Source organism: Zootermopsis nevadensis, unplaced genomic scaffold (genome assembly GCF_977971745.1).
Source record: "Zootermopsis nevadensis isolate Lab colony 2312 unplaced genomic scaffold, Znev_1.0 Znev_ptg000012l, whole genome shotgun sequence".
In the NCBI taxonomy this organism is placed as follows: domain Eukaryota; kingdom Metazoa; phylum Arthropoda; class Insecta; order Blattodea; family Termopsidae; genus Zootermopsis; species Zootermopsis nevadensis.
In genome coordinates, this window is record NW_028259144.1 from 644,665 (window position 1) to 668,120 (window position 23,456).

Sequence of the window (23,456 nt, forward strand, 5' to 3'; positions counted from 1 at the left end):
TTACAAAATTAAATTTTGGTTGATGTGTGACTCACGCCCACAACATTTTTGACACATCGAGTACATCTAAAAGAGTTTCTGCCTTTGTTTCAGCCTTGAAGTATGTACTTTATTGACAACCACAGCTGCTTTGCTGTAATGCTTAGAAGATGTTGAAATGTTAGTGACCACCCACAAGGTATGCACAGCCACTAACATAACACATACTCCACATGTCTGTATTTACTTTCGCTCATTTCAGAATAGAAAACGCTGCTCTGCACACTGACATACCTGGTCTGGGTATTTTACGGTCTTATATGCACGTCTGCCCAAACATACCACAACTCTCAGAAATACCTGCCCCAGCATCACTTCATTCAACATGAATTACACTGTAAGTGACCCAGGACTGAACCTGGGTCTTAGCAGCGAGAAGAAAAATTTAAAAAGTACAAGACACATGAGCATGCTCTTCGCTCTCACGCATTTCTAGAGAAAAGTTTGTCTCGTGTCATCAGTCTGCTCGGCCAACCATCTCTCTTAAATGTAGAAGAAAGAATTTAATTTTTTCTTTGGACGAAAATTCACAAAATTAATAAAATTCTGTCCCACACATAAAATATAAGCAATTTAATGAGACTGTTATATTTTTCGTTATTATCAAGCCTGTTTTGTTCATGAACAGTTTCGTATAACAAATGGTACCTTAAGTTCCGCAGCAGAGTTCTGTCTATATATACTGAAACAAAGAATGAATTACTAACCAGAAGGAGATCTCACAATTTGAGCACTAATGGGTTTACACGTTACCTCGCTTCCTCACACTTCTTCTGACGATGCAGTCACTCGAAGGGACACCATCGCCAGTGACCGGATTGCGCCTAACTGGAACCAACAAGCCAAGCCACACCGTGCGACACCAAACACCACATGCACCACATCTAAAGCAATATTGCAGTGCTGCCACAGTGATCAGACCCCACACAATGAAAATGGACAGAATAAGTCTACACAGCATTCAGAAATTCAGGATTCAACAGCTTTGTTGAAGAAACATTCTTCAAGAACTATTCTTCTACTTGGAAAATATTATAATCCTTTTTTTGAAAACAAGAAACATTAAAGCATAGAGAACTATTACATTATGCACTGGGGATGCTCAGTCAGTATAGTGACTGACTGCAGACAGGATGACCAGGTTAAAATTTTCCTGAGAAACCTTTTGAACAGTTTTTCCTTAAAATTTAAGACAGAAAGACATTTGTGGCCTCTGCCATTCAGTGGGGCACAGCACAAACTGCGGCCTGATGTAAGGTTGTCATGGGACCACTCAGATCCTTAATAAGATCACACGGCAGAGACAGGACAATGGCCAGATTCCTACTCCCTGGTCTCCATTCTCAAGCCAAACCTGGAAAAGTCAGTCACATCACATCGTTCAGCGAGTTGTCTCTTCCTCCAGGCCGAACCTGCGTCTACGGCAATGTGACCTCCAGCACAGCGAGAGAAAGCGAGCCACGACCCACTCACCCCAAAGAGACACGAAAGGAAATGGCTTCTGTGCAGGTTAGTAATTAGGTTATTTTCACATCCTAGCCCCAAGAAAACATGCCATGTCTCAAATATGGACACCAATCAAGTGATAATGTTTTTGAAAATAATCACCATTTATTTTGAGAATCAAACAAACCCCATTATGACAGACGGGCAGTTAGTGAGAGAGTCATATTCAGATCATTTGGTGTGCCTGAACCCTGAAGATGAAGGTAATGCATTCCATGGCGCTTACTCAACCTTACAAGTCCAGATAGCTTCACTACCCAGAAGACCAACACTGATATCGTCAGTGCTGTGAGAAGCTCAAACATCATACAGCGTAATGCAACCACAAAAATTCCTCTCTCTATACGAATGGGACATCCTTGTTAATGTGACGTTGAAAATCCGACAACCCACATGACAAGGAAGAAAGACACTTTGTTGAAACATGCACAACATATCATGCAGAAATACAAGTCAGTACTCACTCAACACACCCAGCGACTACGCCACTCAACTATATTTGAACAGAAACAAGATATGATATATTCCACCGTCCGTCTCGAGCTACACTCGGTGCCTTGCGCGACATTCACAGGCGCTCTGACCATAAGCAACAATGCAAGGGACAATTTGACAATAACTGCACACACGTGTAATCAAGAGCACGAGAGGCTCCGTCCATTCATCTATCATGTCCCACGTTCCCAAATTTTGTAAGTAAGAGGATAAAGTTTTGGTCACAGAAACATAAATAGCAGATGGGCAACAGACAGATTATATCACAAACCACTGGGAGGTGTGGTTACACTTCAGGTGCAAAGGCCTCCGCACGGAGACCAGGACTGCAAGCTACTCGATGCCAACGGAAGCGAGCGGAAAACAGGGCACGGCAGTTTCCTACTTTACGAGATTTTGAGGGACGGACGTTTCGCAAGTCTTTCGATCAGAGCGCAAAGTCTCGCTGAAGGCACTGCGGTCTATTGGTGTACGGCGCACCAATAATTAAATACTGCAACTAGTGCAAATTTCATGTGGCACAAATTCCAAGCATCCGCGAATCTCCTGAGGATAGAAACTGTACATAAGTCAAAGTACAAATTAAAATGAGCACCACAAGTAACTTTTGACTGTCAAAATAACATAAATCAGATAAATTATGTTCTGTGTTTCAAGTCCACCCACAATTTTATGCCGTGAGTCAAACCTTACCCTATTACAAAGATCATGAGAAACTCTTGCCTGTTGACATGTCAGGCAGTTATACCAACAGTACCATTTGTAAAGTGCTGTTCCGTGCTTCCGTTCAGTCTACAGCCAAACATCTGAGAGTCCAGCCGCTCAACATCAAACCTCTGAATTAGTCTTAACTGTTAAGATTCTAACTTTCGTTTCAAAATTGTTTAATTGCATTAGGAGATAAGTGTCTGTTTTCATCAGTACAGTTAAATTTTGCTCGTGAAGTTCCTAACAGCCGAGTGCAGACGGTGGAATGACTCTCACCTCTCGGAGCAGACTCCTGTGGATCAGAAGCAGCTCCCACCAATCCAAAGGGAATGTTACTTTTCATTCGATTCTTGGGCGTGCATTGGGGCCGGCTTTCTACGGGGCCGAACAGGCGGCTGTGCGAATCATTACCGGGCTTGCTGCGCGGTGTGCCGGTTGGCTCACAAACGCCATTGGCAGCAAACACCGACGACTGCAAGTACTGCTTGCTCCTCACTCTTCGTGGTGACTGCTCTACTGCCTCGACATTCCCAAAGATGTCGCTGCTGCCACCGCCCGGGGGCTTCAATACCCTGCAACATGCAACACACCAAAGATTAACTTCAGAGGACGTACTTCCTCCAGCCGTGGAGCAATCTGTCTGACATCAAAACAGTCTTATTAAAATGCAATGTAAACTAAATGAGCAGTAGAAGTCATAATTGAATTAAACAGTACAGGTGAATGTCTCAATGGTGGTCTTCTGGGGTGCAATGCCATATTAACATGTTCTCTTTCAACACTGGCAAAACCCAGAGGACCAACATCGATGTTAGCAATTGGGATGTGTGATCGATACTTGCCTGTGATGGCAGGGCGAGCCCTTAAACTCGGCCCCGAAGAGGTCGTGACAGTCGCCACCAGGCGGTTGCTTCACTATCCTGCAAACCAGCCGGCCAGCACTTCAGTCCTCTCACATAACCCCAGAATCAGCATGCCCCATTTCAACACGCACTTCAGGCAATTTTGCATTCCCCCAAAATAAAGTTGGAGCAGTGGCCAGCCACTGATCTGCTTAAGAACTCCCAATCTTATGGAACCCAAGGTTGCATTACCAGTGAACTGTATCCTGAGAGTTAAATCGAATTCTCGTGACCATCTTAATATTATCCTCCCATCTACACTTAGGCCATCCAAGACATATTTTCCCTTCAACTGTTCAGCCAAATTCTGCAAGTACTTCTCCGTTTATTAACCACTAAATGTCCACTGTGATTTCTCAAGTTCCCTCAGGGGCAAGTATGACGATACTTCAGAGGAGCTTACTGCCTCCATCACCAGGACGATAAGACCACTCTGATGATGGGGGCAGTAAGATCCTTTTAAACGTCTGTCAGCATCGAGCAGACCACACGGTGCTGCATCCAAGACGACGAACCGGGCAATGAAGCTTCAGTCCCTCGCCACGCATTCCGACTCCAGAGGGGGGTTGTTTCTAGGGCTCAGTCCAGCAACCCCCTTCCCCCTCCCCTCCAGTTGTATCATAACGCCACGCAGGTCGTTGCTCCAGACAGATGGCGACGGTGATCTCTTTCATGGCCGCAACTGTACATAGATCACGGCTCGACTTGCGAAGAACGCGCATTCCAAAGTCGGCCATCGGCACACACAGGACACGTGCTACATGCCCCGCCCACCTCGGAAACGCCTAACACCAGGTAAAGGGCACTCATCTTATCTTCCCCACCGAACACCGAGCGAGCCCCTCTCCCTCCCTGACGTGTTGACACGGATTCCACCCGGAGCCGGTCTCTGCGTTTTGCTCGGTTCAGGAAAACCGGAATTCGATTCCGCACGACAACCACTGCACCTGCTTTGCATGCACGAGACCCCAATCCGAATCTCGGCTTTCATACCAGGACTCTGCCTTAACCCTCTGAGCTCAAATAGACCTCCGCGTTCTGTCCACAGTGAATTTGCGCTTCGTATTAATGCGGACGATTTTAAAGTGAGGAACGCAGTGTAATCCGATTCCTCGGTACTGCGCCCTCAAATGGGCCCACTGCACCAGCCCCTGACGACAGACGAGTGACTGACCTTCTCATACCAGAAGAAAAACCAGTCTCCGTTCCATCTGTAAGTCAGATTCCGCATGGACGGTTCTGGCATTGAAACCAGGCGCCTGCTAAGCGAACCGATCCAACCGCAGACTGACGTCGTTAACACGCGTGAACACAGGGCAGAGGTTCACCACTGCGGCTTGTCCGAGAGGACTCTGTTATGCCTTAAAAAATGGAGCTCAATAAAGACATAAAAACACTGTTCACCCTCTGAATTACGAGCAAGTCACGTGTGGAGAAGCCGAACACTAGTTAAAAAGTATCCTCGAAATTAGATCCGCAAGGAACACTGAAGCCAGTCGTCGTCACTCGATAGCCAGTGCCTGTGCACGTCGCACATACGAGAGCGAACCTGAGGTAACCCTGGAGCCTTCTAAGGTTTCGTCTACACTGCGACGTTCAGACCGGAAATTACCTGAGCGAAGGGACGGAAAAGATCTGCTGGTGAGTTAAATTCTGCCCTACTCAAAACTCGAAACAGGAACAAGGCACTTATTTAACGACGCATTTTCAATTAAACTGGTAAAAAAACAAAAAGACAGAGGGAGAATACGGATGGAAGTGGTCACGGCCTACTTTGAAGCACGCGTGGGGGAACTGACAAAAGCCTCTGATGCTGGATGGACGCCGGCCGTACTGTACCTGTTGCCACTGAAGTTCATCACACGCGCGATCGGCCACAAAGTACGCACAAGACTGCGCGACGTTCAGCGTGCGCTGCGCGGTCGGGACGATGCCGATGAGGGCCGACGGTGACCGATCCGGGCCGACAACTTTAGCGACGCGATGACCATGGCCGCATACCACTTTAACCATCGAGGGCGTGGAGGCGAAGCTCCGCGCATTTCAGGCGTAAGAGTGGTCACGTTCGCGTCTTTACCGCACGCAATGGGTGGACAGCCGACTGCCCCTTTCTGGCGAAAACTGCAGACACGCAAGGGAAGGTGGGGGCACAGCTCCCGGTATTCTCTACACAAGATGCAGGTTTCGTCTGCTTCACTCTCCGGCCGATTTACCCCTGGGGGAAAAGCCCACCGGTGGGTAAGACTTTCGTCTGGAAAACAAAATATTTCCGTTTTTTTGCAACATTCATCCAAATACGCCAATTGCTTTGCGAACATGTGAATTACTGTGGCCTGTCATATGGACTTCGCGCATGGTCTCCGATTTAAAACATAAAAGTTTAGAAGAAGACACAAGGCCCAGTTCTACACGAGAGGCCGATAATAGATCTGACATCTAGTGCCTTCCTACTGTTGGTTTCACCGTGTCATGTGACCAATTGACATGTTTCCTGTCTTTGTGTTGGAAGAAGGTTGTCTCGCCCTTAAGAATATAAACGACCCAGTGATTCAGAACAAACCCAACTCTCCACGGCTGCCACCATCACCAAATTATTCTCCCTGCATCCCACAACGAACCAAACTTCCCGAACTTAGATTTGACTTCCTACTCAGAGGTCAAAAGAGACAATCCTGAAATCTTCTCCATTCCTTCATCAATCGGTCACCACTTAACAGAATCCCGCGACCAGGCGCTTTCTAGTTCAACATCACGTCAGCGTCGCTGTCTCCTGAGGATACTGAGAAAAACCACGCAAAACGTCAGTGAGGATAAGTCATGAGCCGGCCGATATTCCAACTGAACACACGATGCACCGAAGCCTTAGAGTTACCATAGCAACAGCCATGGAAATAAACTGCTTGGGAAAACTTGAAGTAGATGGGAGTTCGTAAAGACGGATATGGGTGGAAGGAGATAAGGGTTTCCAGGAGCCGCGCCGGATACCGACGGGAGGAAAAAGTAGCCATTTTATCTGAACAGACTCGCCGCGTAGGATTTATACTTGCAGGAAACATGCGTCAACTCCGAAAGACATTCGAACTTGGCGGAAAGTAAAATTACACGGCTCGATGCACAAAAACAGTGAGACAGACAAACGGGAGAGAAAATCTGTGTGTGCTCCGACGCGGGACTCATAATGCCAAGTGCCTCGACGTTCATCTTACACGCCACTAACACTAACCTGGCTCATAGAGACTCTTGACATCCCAAGCAGCTAACTAGTGTCAGCAACGCAGAGCCCGAACGCGTCTCTCCCGTGGCCACGACCTTATCTTCAATTCGGAGCATCTTTACTCGACGCAGAAACTTATTTCCGATGGTTGGCTACAAATTCCAAATAAGAATTCGTCTTTTGCAGCCAACAGACGCTCAGGATCTGACAGCCGAGTCCAATCCCCGGTCATTGCAGTCGGAGTTGAGACAGAATGAACTTTCACGGGCAGGAGTGGGACAGAACAAATTGGATTCATTAAGCGAGATGTGAAAAGTTCAAGCGTCTGAGATGCCCATCAATTCTGTAGTTAGGCAGAAACAGCTGCTGGGAAGTTAAATGGACCAACCGAGAGCCGGAGGAGAGAGAGAGAGAGAGAGAGAGGGCGAAGTCCAACTGAAGGAACGTAGGAGAATACACGATGGCCGGCGCCAGACAGACTCCGTGGGGCACGAGAAACGAGGAGTTAAAGCGAGGACACACGATAAGATCTGCAGCTGGAAGACGAAGAGTGAGTGGAGGGCGACACGCGACCCACTGCTGGCAACTTTCAAACACAAATATCGGTCAAAATGTATGAAACTCGTGTGGTCAGGAAAATCTCCACAACGCACAGAGCCCCGACTACAAAGCCAGCTGAACCCAATCCAAAAACATACAAAGATCAGTTTTAGTATTATCCAGTCATTTACATCTTGGTGACTCGTGTCTTCCCGTAACCCAAGTGTTTCGCATTTCCCACGTTCGTGCTGCACGTCTCGCCAATCTCATCCTCCTTGACTTCACTACTTAAAACTGGGTGAAGACGAAGTCTGCGCTCCTCCCTTAATGCGAGAGACCAAGATTCACACCCATACAAAACAACAGGCTCAGTTGTAATATTTCTGTTCATTTTAATCTTTACGACTTTAAGCGGCAGACGAAGTTTGGTTTGTCCGAAACACGTAAAGGATTTATTATTACCCCCGTTTCTGTTATCACAATCGTACCCACGGCTTAAAATGTCGTGGGATGCTGGGAGGAGCCACGCAGTCCGACGTTCTGCATCTGCGACGACTGTCAACATGGGGGGCGACAGTTTGACCCGGGGTCAGCTGTCGTTCACTGCCCTACTCTGGGCGCGTCCTCAATACCTTGCGTGGCCGTGTCCAAACGTGTTCCATGCTACTTTGCATACTTCGCTGCCGTCCGCATTTACGTGCACTCCTGATACAAAGCCATGGCACAGCGCAGTCAGAAGTCAATTGACCCTTTGAAACCGAAGTTCGGCTAAGCTGCATGATACTTAAGAATCCAGCCCGTACCGCGAAGAAAACACTACACTTCACCGTTACAAAGATCAACTGGTTAACGCTGTTGACTCTGAGAATCACACGAAACACACACATGCCAAATGAAGAGCTACTGATCGTTAAAGCAGGTGGTACGTATAGTTACCACTGGGATTCCAAGGCCAGTTTAACTTAATGGAGTCCTCTCGGTCTATCCACCCGCACATCCTCAGAGGCTCAGACCGTACAAGGGGCGGTCAGTCAACTGAACTCCTTGACAAATGGACCGTGCTTGAAAAACAAAGGAGCGTCACAACTCGTAAGGAATAAGAGCAGTGGCGTATCAACAGCTCCAGTCGTCATACTGGCTTGTTCTGACACCGTGTGTGCCGATCTTCCAAGTGACCTGTTTCACACAATGCTTCCTGCTACACGCCCAGTTCATCGCAAAACCTTCACTTTAAGACCACCTGAACATACGTACACATTGTGTACTTTCATATCAATCTATTTAAAATTTATCTCAGCCCAAGGAGAAGTCATACGAAAAGCTAATAGTTGCTAAGCTGATCAATAAATTCGCTACCTTCTACACAACATTATGGTTCACAAGAGCCGCACAACAGTCCCTATTCTGAGTCAGTTGAATCCAAGCCAAATCCTCCTACCTTATTTAACGACCATTTTAATATCAGTCTATCTGTACAAACGTAGTACCCTCCCTTGGAAAATAACGAGCACGCTGTTGCGTGCTACATGCAGAACACACTCTCACACTGCATGCACATATATAATTTTGCGGATAACCAGGTTCCATACTCGTTGGAGGGGAAAAAAGAGAGAACAGGGCCGAGTCTCTGACAGTGGTCGGTGGTAACAACTCGGCCCCAAGGGGAGGCGGACGCGCTGCACCGCTCAGCTCACCCGCTCGGTTTCTCGTGCCTCATTCTGTGTGTTTAACGTCTGTTGGACAAATATTTGTTGGGAGAATTTGTTTGCTCAGTTCTCCACGAACGCTAGCTCACGGGTTACCAGAGGGCCACACACAGCGAAAATCGTGGCCGATGCCAGCCTGTCACAATCGCGGCTGGGACTTTCCAAATCTTCTTAGGTTACTTAAACACGCGGGCTGGCGACACAGACCACAAACGTAATTTTGGCAGAAAACTGCTAGAAAGAGGCCACTTGGGAGACCCAGACGTAGATGGCAAGGCAATACCAAAGCTTAAGACTGTGTTGAGTACAGATGTTGCTAGTCTTCGCTAAGGTATCAAACTCGGTGACCTCGAAAAGGGAGTGAGAAGACCAACTTGTCTCCTGCAGGCATTGATTGCCTCATGACACCCCTGAATGTCGAGGAAAAGTCGAACTTAACCGCAGGAGCTGTAAAGGAGTCGATCGTGCGCGCCTGTCGATCTGAATAATCACGCAGGAAGACGCACGTTTTCGCAACGAACATTGCAGCGCGTACAGGACGCGCACTTCCTGCTGATACCGCGAGCTGCTTGGTCTGTCTGCGTTAGCTCGACTGAGACAAACAGAATCCGGGGCAGCGATGAAACAGTCAGCGTCACAAGCACATGGCTCGTTCCATAAAAACATCTAGCCATCCGATGCCTTTCAACACAATTAACTGATACAGCGGTGTTAAACCAAAATAAACGTGGGGCGCGTAACCCACGAACCAGTGATATCATCGTCGCTTTCTCTCGATATAGCAGCCAGGTTTTCTCTGTCTAGTATAACGCATTCTGAAGCACCCTGTGACGTCAGATTAGACGACGCATAATATGGAAACCCTTCAAAACACACCAGCTCATGTGAATAACAAAACAAAAAAGACAGCCCCGAAAAATCCCACGGCAATGAGCTGGCTGCTTTCCAAACGCCTCGACCATTAGGCAGCCCAAATGGCGCCGCTGTGACGCGGTCCTGTATACTCTGCAGGCGCCAGGTCTGACGAATGCTGAGAGAAACGGGGGCAGACCATCCAATTAGGGACACAGACAGACAAACACACAGCCCGAGGGTCCACTGGCGACGGAACACCTACCTTCACCCGGACGTATCTGCCTGGGCAGAACAGTTAAACGATTATGTCCAAGCGGGCTGGATTAATCTGACTCGAGGAAGAGCTGCTTTCAGTACGATAAAGGGTTTTTTCTCGCGGTCACCAGAGTTGCGACGGCGTAAAGTCTTTCCGGACGACAGTTCCCTCAATATCGCATTTTATCACCAACTCTACCATCGCTCGAACAGGCGCCCGAGGAAGAAGGTTTTCCTCAGTCATCGTTCCGCTGTCCCACGCGGCTTACTGACACCGGACGCGATCTCCTGCCCTAAAAATAACCGCCCCTTTGCTTCCGTATTTATAGACGCAAAGCACCCCCAGCCCTCTCATGGCGATGTGAATGGAGACACTGGCTCGTTCGTTCGTTCCTTCATCGAGACGTGCTCTGCGCCCATCATCAAGCCATTAACGCGTGTCGGGAGACGGAGGCAGACTCCAAGTATTCTCAACGTCAGCACGAGAGGAAATGAATGAATGATTCCTTCTAACTGCTATCCTTTCACGCTCCACAAGCCACGTGACCGCCCAAGTGGCTGCAGTTTCCGACGTTTCAGAGGTGCTTACTGCCTCGACCATCGCTGTGATAGTGATGGCAGTATGGACGTCTGAAACGTCGGTAAACCTGTGCCAGACAAAGATGACGGCTGTCTTACGGGTCGGAGTGCCGCGTAGTCCAGGTTATACGGCACAGACGACAGCCATCTTCACACTAGAAGCTACTCTCACAGAATGCAGGGCGCAGCGGAAAATCATACGGAACACAAGACTGTTAAGGGAGGTGGTAAATATGCTTACCAATATGCTTTAAAGTGTTAATATACGGAAGCGATACGTGTTGTGCGTCGTGACGCCTTCTTTTCAAGTGAAAAGACGCAGAGTATTTTATAATGCCAATGCAGATGACTGAGAGCGTGGACGGGCAGAGAGGTCGAAACAGGCCCCAGATTTATCCCAAACCAATGGAATCCTAACAGCTAGCCAGTGTTTTCAGCGACACGGAGCAGTAAGGCCGCTCGCCAGACAGAAGGCAGGAGCAGCCCCCCTGTTTATTCTAATCAACCGGAGCTGAGACAGGTCGACGAGGGGCTTCACCCCACAATGAAACATGCTACTCACGATCGATCGATCGGTCGGTGTTTGACCTTACACAAATACACGTGTCATGACAGGGCAAGACAGACAACCAGACAACGTATTCGCTCAGGGCGGCCTTTTTTGAGGACTGTAATGAACATTTGGGTTTCGTAGCAGAACTCTGAGCATCTAAGTATATAAACTGCTTAACTCTTTGAACCCGAAACTACTGTAAGTAATATTTGAGAAAAGAAAACACTTTACCAATACAAAGATCAAAACGCTTTCTAGGGGAATAATCGCGGTTACCCTGAGAATCATAAACAACACGTAAAGAAATGCGCATTTACCAGCTGTTTCAGTACGTGAGACGTATAGTTACCATTAGGCTTCAAAGGGGGATTCTTTACTATGAATACTGCCACTACTCGTCCAAGCCCCGAACGCGCATACGTAGTAAGAGCACGCGTGGCTCAGCTACGCCACCCCAAGTGTCGGGGGGGGGGGGGCAGAAATAGCTACATCGCGTGCCGCTCAGGGCATCCTGCCCCACTCCGGCCTAGTTCCTTCTGCCAAGTCCATTCAATAATGGAAATCACTTTGCCGTGTCCTTACTCCGCGTTTTACCTGCATAGAACAGCCAGCACATGATATGGGATTCGAACATAAGAGATCGGGGCTCTCTCGGTCTAATACCTCTTTAATCTGCGCCAAGCCCCCACGAAACGATGTCTGTCACGGAAAAGCTAAGTTCTCTCTCAGAAGGGAAGTTTCAGCCACACGAACTTCCTCGGGACTGATTCCAGACCTTCGCAGCAAGGCGCCCGAGCCACGACGTGTCCCACTCTAGAAGAGAATCGAACTCCGCTGGCCCAGAGCACAGCACCCGCTGGGGGCAGAGCAGCCAGTGGAATGTGACCCCCGTTAGACGTCAGTCTGGTTTCCGGCCTGGGGGGAACGCGAAGAGCTGTGAAGACCACACCAGGACGGAAGAACTGAACACATGTTAACGGCACGGCGGCCGGTTTGGGAGAGGCGCGCGGCCAGACAGGCAGGGCCTTCCGCCGACACGCGTACTAACAACCGGAGTCTCCAGGAACACCGTCACATGACGCCCAGCTCTAACGAGACGCCTCTATGTAGTTTTCTCCGTTCCTCTACAACGCCAACTCTTTCACGAATGGAAGAACGGGTCAACACAACGCGGCTTCGGCCAGAACTCCCAAAATGCGAAATCGCATGAAATGCAGTAAGATGTTCTGAGCTGTTTCTGACAAAGCATTTCCAAGTCCGTCCCTCCTCCCGTCAAACTAGGGGTAGGCCGAGCTCTTTGACGGTTCCTCGGGTTGTTGCCAAGTTCACTGACACCCAACTCTCGTCCCAAGAAGCGTGAAGACACGCTTCAGAAAACGGCCAAAGCAAGGATGAAGAGAACGGTTACAGGCCGGAAGCCTACGCACGGCAAGGACCTTCGACCATCGTCGAGACCGGCTCTGTTCCCACCCCAGCTGCTTCTACGGGGGTAAAGCAGCGAGGGCGTGCAGTCTACGACACACATATCGATCTCCAACACTTGCTTTGCTATGCTATGTCTTTTGGTTTGTTTAACGACGCTTTAAGTTGCGGAGATTATAGATTGCAGGAAGTTGTCGTCACGTAATTTAAGTAATACTATCGGAATTTGCCAGAAAAAATGTCAGTAAGGCAGGTCCCCAGGCCGAGATTTGAAGCCGGCACCTTCTGAATATGAAGCAGAAAGCTAGCCACTCCGCCGCGACGTTAGGCAGAATGCTCGGAGTTTGTCAACCATTCCCCCAGACGTCTGGATGGCGTGGTGATTAATTAATTACAGGTACAACGTGAACTATACCACCCTTTGTCAGCCGCCAGCAGCATACCTCCACACCCTCCTGTGCTCCAAAAAAGGCACCACGCCCACACACACAGCCGGGGTCGATGAACTACAGTACAGGGGCAGTTCGACTGTCGCAACTGCGGATTCACGGCTCCGTCACTCCGGCGGGCAAGTCCGATGCCGGAAATGTTTTGACAGACCGCAAGACACAGAAGGAGCAAAGACTGGATTCGACTCTCCGCAGTCAACCACAACACCGGCCTCCTATTCAGTGTTCATACACTACACAACCGAGGTAAGAAATGCGGGGAACCATACCGCCCGACCCTCTAATCGCCTTCAGCATTATTAAATATTATATTCAATGCTATTAACCTCCCCCCCCCACACACACAAAATTGTCACAACGGTGAGGCATTTTAATAATGACACGCGACATAATGTGGACCGAATTCATCTGACTCAGACTCTTTTGGACAACGTAACGAAACATCGGGCTCCATACATAACCAATTAATTTCCCGAATGTTTTTAAGTTTCTGAAGAACTCTGCTCCATTGAATAACCGATAATATGTGCTCAAGACTACTTATGCCACTCATCCACATTCTCCGTCCTGCGTCTCCATTTCATCTAGCACCTGATTCGTCTTGTCAGTTGATTTAAACCGAGTTTCCAGTCTGCCGTTCACAGCATCCATCATCCGGGCCCGCAACTTGATACACGCCGCACAGTTAATTTCCTCACACGTCAATAGAGTTCTTTTTAAACAAAGACGCCAATCCGACGCATGCGTGTGCATGGGCGCTGTTGCTGTCAAAATAAACCTAAACCCCATCACACTTGAGCGAAGCTAGACAGCCAGAACACCCCGGCGCAGCAAGGCTTCAGAACGTCGCGTTGTCTCACGGGTACGCGATTCGATTTTCGGCCGAGGCATCGGACGTATTTTGGGATGCTTTTGTAAAGACTTTATCGAACTGGAGAACCTTACAACCTTCTACGACCCACACCACCAACAGAACTGACACACATTAAACTCGTATTTCGGAGGTACTCGGTTCGATCCCAGCAGTGTTCATACACAGTTTCGCGACGAAAGAGGTAACGACCGCTTCCTTCCAAATCCCTGCCTATGTACGATTAAAAGTCATCCTCGTAACTCGATCAGACGTTTATAACCTCTTCAATTTGAATAACGCGCTACTCAGTTAAATTACAATACTTCCTGTTTTGTATGGCGAGAATAAAAAGCATGGGTAGACAAGGGTAAGACACTGAGGTCCGCCACCCCGGAGTTATTCCGACGACAGGAATTTTCACCAGCGACGATGAGCACAAACTGTCACAACAAATAGCAGAGTCTTCTAACAACGCTCAGACCTAAGAGGCGCGGGGCCACAGTCAGACTGCCCTGTCGCGGGGCTTACCTCTTCTTCCCGTAGCCGATCTTGTCCAGCTCGATGTGTCTGTACGCTGCGTACACCGCCATGCTCACGGGGCACTGCCTACTGCTCACTGCTCGGCCCGCGACCGACTCCGCTGCTTTTATACGCCGACCCGACACACTCCACCTGCCAGGGCAGGCCGTTCACCCCCCCCATCGATCCGCGCGGTTTACACCAGGCACTACACCCCGTAATGAGTTAGTAACCAACCCCTCATTCTCAGTGGAAACAACAGGACAGCCCAGGGCTACGGGCTGGACGACTGGGGTTCGATTCCTTACAGGGGCTCTGAGTCGAATGGAGTTACAGGCCCTGCGATTGGCCGATCGCCCATCCACAGCGCCCCACGGAATATCACAACTCGAGAGGGTTCTCTACGAAGAAAATTGGAAGAAATCGTAATTTATTTCTGTCTCTCACTCTGCATCTAACCCAAGGACACATTTTATTGTCTACACACAAAGCCACTGGCCAACCAACAGTGGCCGAGGCTTCAGCTTCTTATACAGAAGGATCTGTAATGGTGTGATTATGGATACGTTTATTCCTACTAATGTTGAATGGAGCAAGGCAAGTTCACAAGGATGCTGGCGTCAGTTTAAACATACTCAGCTGATATGATATTTCCTCTTGTTCCCTAACCATTTATTTCTAACACTAAGAACTACTCATAAGACGATAGAGTTGCGTCATATTGTAAAAATATATATTTAATTAATTAATCGTATCCGTCTAATCACAATTTAAAATTACACACCTGAAGATGGTTCATCTAAGAACCGAAACATGTAGTGAGAAAGCGATGTTCCAAATGTAAATCGAATGTTTCGATAAGGAGCATCACATGATATTTTAACTATCTTAATTTTAAATTTTAAATTGTGATTAGACGGATAAGATTAATTAATTAAATTAATTAACTAAGCACTACATAAATTTTGCATTTGTATTAAACATTGCCTTCCTAATTCAGGCTAGTTCACTTTATCTCAACAACACTCTGGTTACGTAAATTTTGAAGATTTAATAATCCACCCGCACTATACTCGGAGTCATCGTTTCGGCGCTTACCTGTTACCAGTAGCCCGATCCCCTTCAGTGACCTCTTTCTTTCTGTCTTCAAAGTTCCGGCCGCTCTGACCGCGTTCTATAGCCTAAACTTTTTCATTTGTGTTTCCAATATTTCTGCTGACTGCCTAATGGCTACGTCTGCATTTCCGGTTAAGTTTTCATTATCTTCCGCTTAGATAAAATTGAGTTAGCCTTTGCTATTTTACTCAATGCCAGGAAATGACATCAACACATTACTACATTTTAGCAAATTCAAATGTCTACTATACTTAATTCTCTACATATGAGTGACGAGGAATATCGGTTTATGTTGGGCAGAAACTGGGATCAAACATAAATGTGACAAGACACTCCCCAGTTTAAAAAGTAAAACAAGCCTGTAAAATATTTTTTTTTTGTCTTGGCACGTACTTGTGATATGTAGCACCTCCCAGCGGCCAGACGCGTGAACCAGCACGCACGCACGCGAACACACACACACAGCCTCCAAGAACCCAGTGAAATCCCGAAGTGTTTCACGCCTAGCGTTTAAACCGGCTGCGAGTTGTTGTTCCGGCCCAGTTCTCACCGAGGAAAGACGCAGACCAGAGCGACAAATGCGAAATTTCTCAGGAGTTCTCGTAGTTGGCGTTGAACATCACACTGTCGCCAAACGCATCTTTTCTCGAGCGGTAGTCAAATGACTCAACACTGGTCGGAAGGAAATGAGAGGTCGATAAATTGGCCGTTGAATTTCACCAAATTTTCAATCACAAACAGACTAATATGGGTACGAGCTACAGTGAATGAGGGAAACAGTTTTCAAAATATTCCACGAACAGGAAGTCCATCTCGAGAGAAGCTGACTTACAACCTTAAACTAAACAATACTTAAACAAATCAAAATTAAAATCGCCCTGATGATGTAGATAATAAGCAGCTCCGAAGCGTCAGGTAATACGATGCGAATGTATGTTCGGCTATGCTCAGCTATTAACCCTGTCCGGCAAATTTCAACCCTTCCAAGTCGATGTTCGTCTAATATTTAATAAATCAGTCCGTACCGCAAAGAAAACACAGCACTTCGCCATTACAGAAACCAACTGGTTAACGCTGTTTATTTTGAGAATAAAAATAACCTCAAATACACCGCGTGGGAAAAAATGAGAGCTACTGAAAGTTTAAGCAGGTGGTACATAAAATTACCACTGGGTTTTAAACTGTAAACACGGAGGGCCATAGGACTTGACAATTATGTCAACCACATTTCTTTATTACGCATAAAACATCGGAATAATTGCGAATAAGGTACAGCGGAAGACAGCGACCGTGGTGTACCTACGGCGAAGGAAAACCACAAACCACGTCAATGAGAAGAGACATCCTCAGGGCGGGATATTCCTGACACGAAGCAGTAATACCAACATCAAGTTTCTTGAATTAAATTCGCATGCCTACAGCAGCTGAAGGCGTTCAGACATCGAGTACCGCGTAGCAGCCCCCGTGGTTGGGTCGCGGCCCACATTTTACTCATGAAGGTTCGTGATGAGTCGCCTTGACATGCGCCCCGGAGCCCCCAAAATCGAGGTCACCTCCCCAACTGCACGGGACGGCTGCAGTTCCTTATGAGGCACGACATAAGGGCCGCTCCGTCTCAACCTGCAGTGATTGAAATACCAATGATGTTGCCTCCGTCACATCATTGCGGGTGATACGCATGCGTGCACTCAGACTTCAACTGCGCTGTGCAAAGAATGGTTAATAGAGGTCCGCGGACCACAGACTGATTAACACTGCTATACAGAGCGTGTATTGTCCAGCTAGGATACCTTCAGTCCCGCACAACACACTCACAGAAAGAAGGAACCAACTCGAAACAGTCGAGTCACCTGATTCGGTCAAGAGGGGGCAGTTAACTGTAAATGACAATGAACCAGGACTGAGCGCCTGCAGGCACTGCTATATGCAACGTGCACAGCACTCGTGTCGGAGAAGTCGCCGAGCACGCACGGCGAACTGACGCATCGGTGCAGAGAGAAAACCCAGCAGCAAAACGGCTGCTTCGGGATGTTTCAGCATCCAAAATACACTCACCAGATTTTTATTAAATTTGCTATTGATGTAATCCACACGGAACGCTGCGTACAACGATCCGGCACAAACAGAACTTACACTCCCTGGGGCACTGTGTTTCTTGCAAAGATGACAGTGGCTCATCTTCTCATAGAAGTGCCCGCCTTTCATGCAGCTCGCAATCGCGGACAGCCGACAAGGGGTGACACTCAAGTTTGGGGGTTGGACGAGGGGATAAAAAAAAATATTCACGGTATATATAAAAATGCCGGAGCGCTACGAAATGAGGGTGTCTCTAAAGCACAGATACGTGCGTCTACAGCGTACTTCAGAGATCATACCGTCACATGACCTAACCAGCCTATACAGCGTGCTACAAAATAACGAACGAACAGCAAATGACCCCAAGAATCAGCGCTAAAACGGCAACCAGGCAGTAATTTTCCTCGGTCCCGAAGTGGGCCAACTTTCGCCCGCATCGTGAATATGAAGACGAGGTGATTGACGTGCGATGATGACAAGCGTTAACCTGCTCCATCATAAGCGAAGTGACAATTGTCCGGTCGGCCGACAACTTTCTCAACAAGCAGAGGCTGGGGGATGCGATAAGGTTCGTAGGAAAATCTTCTGCCATCAACTGACGAACTCCACTCTTGGGAGGCGAACAGTACGCTCAGCTCGTCAAAAAAAATGCACAGCCTCCTACGACGTCCACGAAAGCCCGCATCCTCCAACTTCATCTCCATATTTTAATTTTTAGCTCCCATCCACGCCTGTGTCATTCTTCCCCTCAGGAACTCGAACCAAAATTTTGTTAGCATTTCTAATCTCGCCCACGCATCTCGTGCTCCTTAGTTTGATCACCCTAATGAACCCCAGAAAGTCATGGAGTCCTCCTTATGGGAACCAACAACTTGAACGAACCAGGCGGGATGATAATATTAAAATGGACTTCAAGATATAACATACGTTCTGAGGGGCGGATGCAGGTGGCTCAGGGTCGTTATGTTATTAGCAGTCTTCAACTATCTCGTAACACTCACTTGCAATTTACTCTAAGGCTTCCAGTGGGGGGCGACTGTACGGCTTCTCTGGACTGAAATGCCCCCACGTGCGTGTCCTGACCAAACCACCCTTCGAAGGTGTTCAAATCCGCTGGGCGGGGCATATGAGACAGACGGACAACAAGTTTTAAGATTTTAGGACATTCTGTCTGCAGAGCCTGGAGGAAATAGACCACTCAGAAGACCTAAGCGTAGACAGGATGATATTATTTAAATGGATCTTTGGGAAACAGGGTTTGTGGGGCGTGGACTGGGTTATTCTTGCTCAGGAGAACGAACCGTTGTGTTCTATAGAAGGCTGTGAATTTATCGACTAGCTGGGAGTACTGTTAGCTCCTGAATAAACACTTCGCTCCACGGAATTGGATCTGTGGCACTGAATGACTCAGCTAACAGACAATTCTCTGAGGACAATGCCCACTTCGTATTTAAGAATCTATTTTGTGACAAAATATCCCGCCGACCGCAACCACTACTGGGCCTTACAGTGTCCATGGCGACACAGACGAAAAGTATACAAAACGAAGCTGTTCCGAGCGAGAGTACGGGCAGAACAAGCGCTGAAGGTTATCGAGTATGATTCCGGTATAGAGGAAACTTTGCGGGCGGGAAGGAAACAGACCGGCCGGTCCACCGGTGTCTCGCCACATCCGTCCATCAGCACGGGCTCTGTGCGCGAATACACCCATCACTGGCATGTTCGCTCTTGTCAGTTGTCTCGAGATTATCGACACGCAAATTCAACTTCTGTCTGAAGCTTCTTATAAAGAGACGGAACGGAGGAGCTCGCGAGATCTGGTCGAAACCACTCGAACGGTTCTACGTCTACCAGATGACAGCACAAAATTGCCTCACCCTGATCAAAGACCTTCAAGACAGGAAGACTTGCTCAAAAAAAGGAAAGATGGAGGTCAGCGTGTTTCATTTCGCTCCGATAAACATTTGGCGAGTTACGCTCGAGATAAGCGTAGAAACGCACGCAAGTCTTCAGGTAAAGTGTCCGTTACTGTCGCCAGATTTTGACCAAAAGTGGAAAGAGTTTTAGTGCAATTCCAAAGCACACGAAACTCCGTTCACCTGCACGCACGCACACAAGGCGAAGTTGATGACACGAAGCCGTCTGCGCTGTTTACCGCGGAAACTGATAAGAACTACGCAAAATATTCTGCTTCGCTGTTTACTGTTATCCACCGAAACAACTTTTTGTTTCGCCTGATGCATTTTCTGGAATTTGAACAGGAACCTTCACATTCCAAAGCCCGACCAACCGCTGAGACAGAAAAACTTGGGAAAAACGAAAGAAAGAAGACAAATAGACGACAGCAATGAACTGACCAGTAACGGTTAGCCTCAACTTCTGACTTGTGATCTGGATCACAGATACAGATCCACAAAGTGTGTACTGTGCTGTGTTGTGCTCAGACGTACATCGAGATACTGCAAACAGAAACTGACATATCGATACCAAAATGCATGACCCCGCACCACAAACGTAGCACATCCCTGTCACACAACACAAGAAACATCCCACCGCCCCACGAGGCATACGTCTGTCTTCTCATTCTGTCTAATCATCCAGAATAATACAGGACACATAATTAACACATTCCATCCTCCGCACGATATTTCGTCTTGAAACACTGGTCCTGCTGGCCAGCACAGGCAACGTGTCCTACCGTTTCTCAACCTCGTGGTTTCTGAACAACGGAAGCTACAGAGGCTGTTGCCATGGAAACAGATTTCATTACATAAAGAAAGCACGGAAATCAACAACGGGAGGGCGTGGCGGTACGAGGCAGACGGTGCAGTGAGCACATGCGAGGGACAGAGGATATATATCGATAGTCGACACAGGTGAGTGGTCGGCACCCACTGGACAGGAAGCTAGGTGCGCCCCAGGACCGGGAACTCGAATCCCGGTCGACCAACCCGTCGTTGTCGGTCACTGTACTCCGGCTCTTTGTGACCAAAAAGCAGGTTGTAACTGAAGACGGCAGTGTTCTGGGACATTCCGCCGCGTACATTCTGACCGACGTTTCAGAACACAGTCATCTTCATATTCGCCACCGTCAACCCCTTAAATCTCACCGCCCCTTCCCTTGCCAACGTCTAGCGTTTCGCTCAAGGAAGTTGATTTGACGGGAAAATATCGAGATGTGATAGCCCTCAGTGCGGCGCGCGCCCACGAACGAAGCCCTGGCTGGTGCGTGGCTCCACCCGGCACTGCTAGACTCGGTTCCGTCGTCATGAGGGACGTATTTCGTCAGTCCAAATCTAAGTAATCCCCCTTCAGCAGCGAGCCTACGTTTCTTTGACGTATAACCCCAGAGACCCAGAGGACTGTAACGGCACCCGGAATTAGTATTGCGTGTTTTTGGTCCCCTGTCTGGACGGAACAGGACCCAAAATGAACGCAAACGTCACGAATCAATGCGTGTGACTTGCAGCAATGCATCGGAGGACGCGGTTCGATTCCCGTGAACCAAGACCAAGTGTTATTCGGTTTCAGTTACAATAGAATCGTGGGAAACTGACGGCAATGAAGCGAGGCGTAAATGTGACCCTCTGATATGGAAGACGAGGTTCTGGGAAAAAGACAATCGAACAGAAATCTGCCTCGGTGAGTCCCGTCCTGCTGAGTAATACGCAACTCCAAGGCGCAGAGTCATTCAGAAGCTGACGGACGGTTGGTAAAAAAATTCCCGACTCTTTTGGATCGCAAATGTCACACTTCCGTGCTCATAAGAGGTCACAATCAGTCCCTACCCTGATCCAGATAAAAATATTCCACAAACCCTAAAGACAATCTACGTTCAGACAACTCACCTGATGTCCCGCGATCAACATTTTACGATTGGAAACTCCAGCATACTTTAGACCCTTCTAGACCACAAAATGGCAACGCTGGGCGCGTGACCCCACTAAGGCAAACTGCTATCTTCCCCAGCTGAGCCGACGATACTCCAAACGGCGACCTGACTTTGGATTATAAATTGAGAAGGGCACTGAAGAAAACCTTATCAAGGAGGACATTACGGCCCAACGTTAAGGGCTTAATCCCGGACCGGCACGTAGCCGATCAAGGAGTACGGGGATTTAAGTCGAAATGCGGATAAATGTACAGCCGGTCCAAAGTTAAATCAGCCAGAGCGTCAGGAGCTGAAGGAATTCTATCAACGCGATGACAAATATTCAGTAGAGAATTTTATCGACTGAACAACTATCGAGCGATCAAGGACATTCTGCGTCTATATCAATATAACTATCGATGTATCTATCCAATGGTAGAGTACAATGATAGTGCGCGGCCCAGCACATATGGCACGCACGGAATATCACAGATAGAGAGAAAATAAGTGGTATCGACGACCAATAAAGTCGTGACCCACTTGAAGACCCCTGGGTCAGCGACCTTCAACAATATGTGAAGCGTGGCAGCCACCACCCCACTAACCTGAAAAAGTTTACACTCGGAGCAGGTTAGGGCAGCGGTCCGAATTTCGGGTGGGGGAAGACATGGACTCCTTATAATGGTTCACTGAACTGACTAAAAAGCAAACATAAGCAACTCAACACCTCTCATTTTCTGGAAAAGTCTTCGTGTTTTTCAAACTATTCATCCCGCTTCTCCTTTGATACGTTATTCACTTGTTTAACGACGCCGTCACTACGGCAATATGGTGGCTCGTTCTGTCAGTGGTAGCCGGCTGACGCAAGAGATCAAATCTCGTTATCTGACAATACTGATGGATGTTACGTCAACCGTAACTCACAAAAACTCCACTTCTGTTCACTGATGACCCTGCTGTAAGAAAGTTAAGATTTCGAGCCCAGACACCGCCCTTTCAGCACAACGAACACAAAGGACGGAAAACACTCCACCTTAGGCATGACTGAGTGGCCATCACGTCAAGAACTGCGACACGCCAGTGACGGCTCATTACACCTTCAGCTGGCTGGAAATGGTAAACTGTTGGGCTTTAACATTTACATCCGAGTGGTAAGTTTGTGTACCGCTCTCTTCAGCATTCAGTAACCATGAATTTTGTGATTACTAAATTCGTACGATTCTCAAACAAACAGCGTTTATTACTTTAAAACGGCATTAACCAGTTGATCTCTGTCACGTGGACGATGTGTTCTCTTCGAGGTACGGGCTGTGTTTTTTTAATTACTTACACGAGATTCGACTTCGATGTGTCAAGCCACCAGATCCCGAACACTCAGGCCCCGTGTAAAGGCCACTATTCATTTTCTATGGCATTTACCAATAGCCTAGGAGTAAAAATTACTGCGTTCAGTATCGTTGGCTTACGTCGCAATTACGGGAGTGGCAGTGACAGGACTCAAACCCGAGACAGGGTCTTATTAATGTGTCAATCACACCGCGCAGTGCGCAGTATGAAGCGACTACATCTCCCGCCATGGGACCACCACACAAATGTCTGACTTCACTGTCGCCATGGGGACACATCACCGCAGATTCATGGTGCCAGGGGCACTGCATACAAGTGTCCGGACTTCAACCCTCGGACACATAATCAGGTCTCTACTAAGAGTACCTCAAGCTTCAACGCCGCTAATAACAACTAATGAAAAGCTGACGTCCTTTGCAGTGCACGTCGTGTGCGCATTGCTGATTTCACA

The 23,456-nt window shown here is 47.9% G+C and overlaps 1 protein-coding gene across 7 annotated transcripts in view; it reads right to left on the reverse strand.

Annotated features, from left to right (window-relative positions):
- LOC110833356 (microtubule-associated protein Jupiter) overlaps nt 1-23,456 on the reverse strand; it is a 39,103-nt gene that overhangs the window by 1,572 nt on the left and 14,075 nt on the right. Inside the window, exons 1-4 of one of the 7 annotated variants that reach the window (XM_022071327.2) lie at nt 5,490-6,059; nt 3,591-3,668; nt 3,025-3,320; nt 793-867 (exon numbers count right to left, since the gene is read on the reverse strand). In XM_022071327.2, coding sequence (XP_021927019.1) covers nt 793-867; nt 3,025-3,320; nt 3,591-3,668; nt 5,490-5,509 — 469 coding nt within the window. In that variant the 5' untranslated portion in view covers nt 5,510-6,059. Of the gene's footprint in view, nt 1-792; nt 924-3,024; nt 3,321-3,590; nt 3,669-5,489; nt 6,538-14,604; nt 14,716-23,456 lie in introns of those variants that run through there. The other 6 variants (XM_022071334.2, XM_022071328.2, XM_022071330.2 and 3 more) reach the window with 6 other exon arrangements.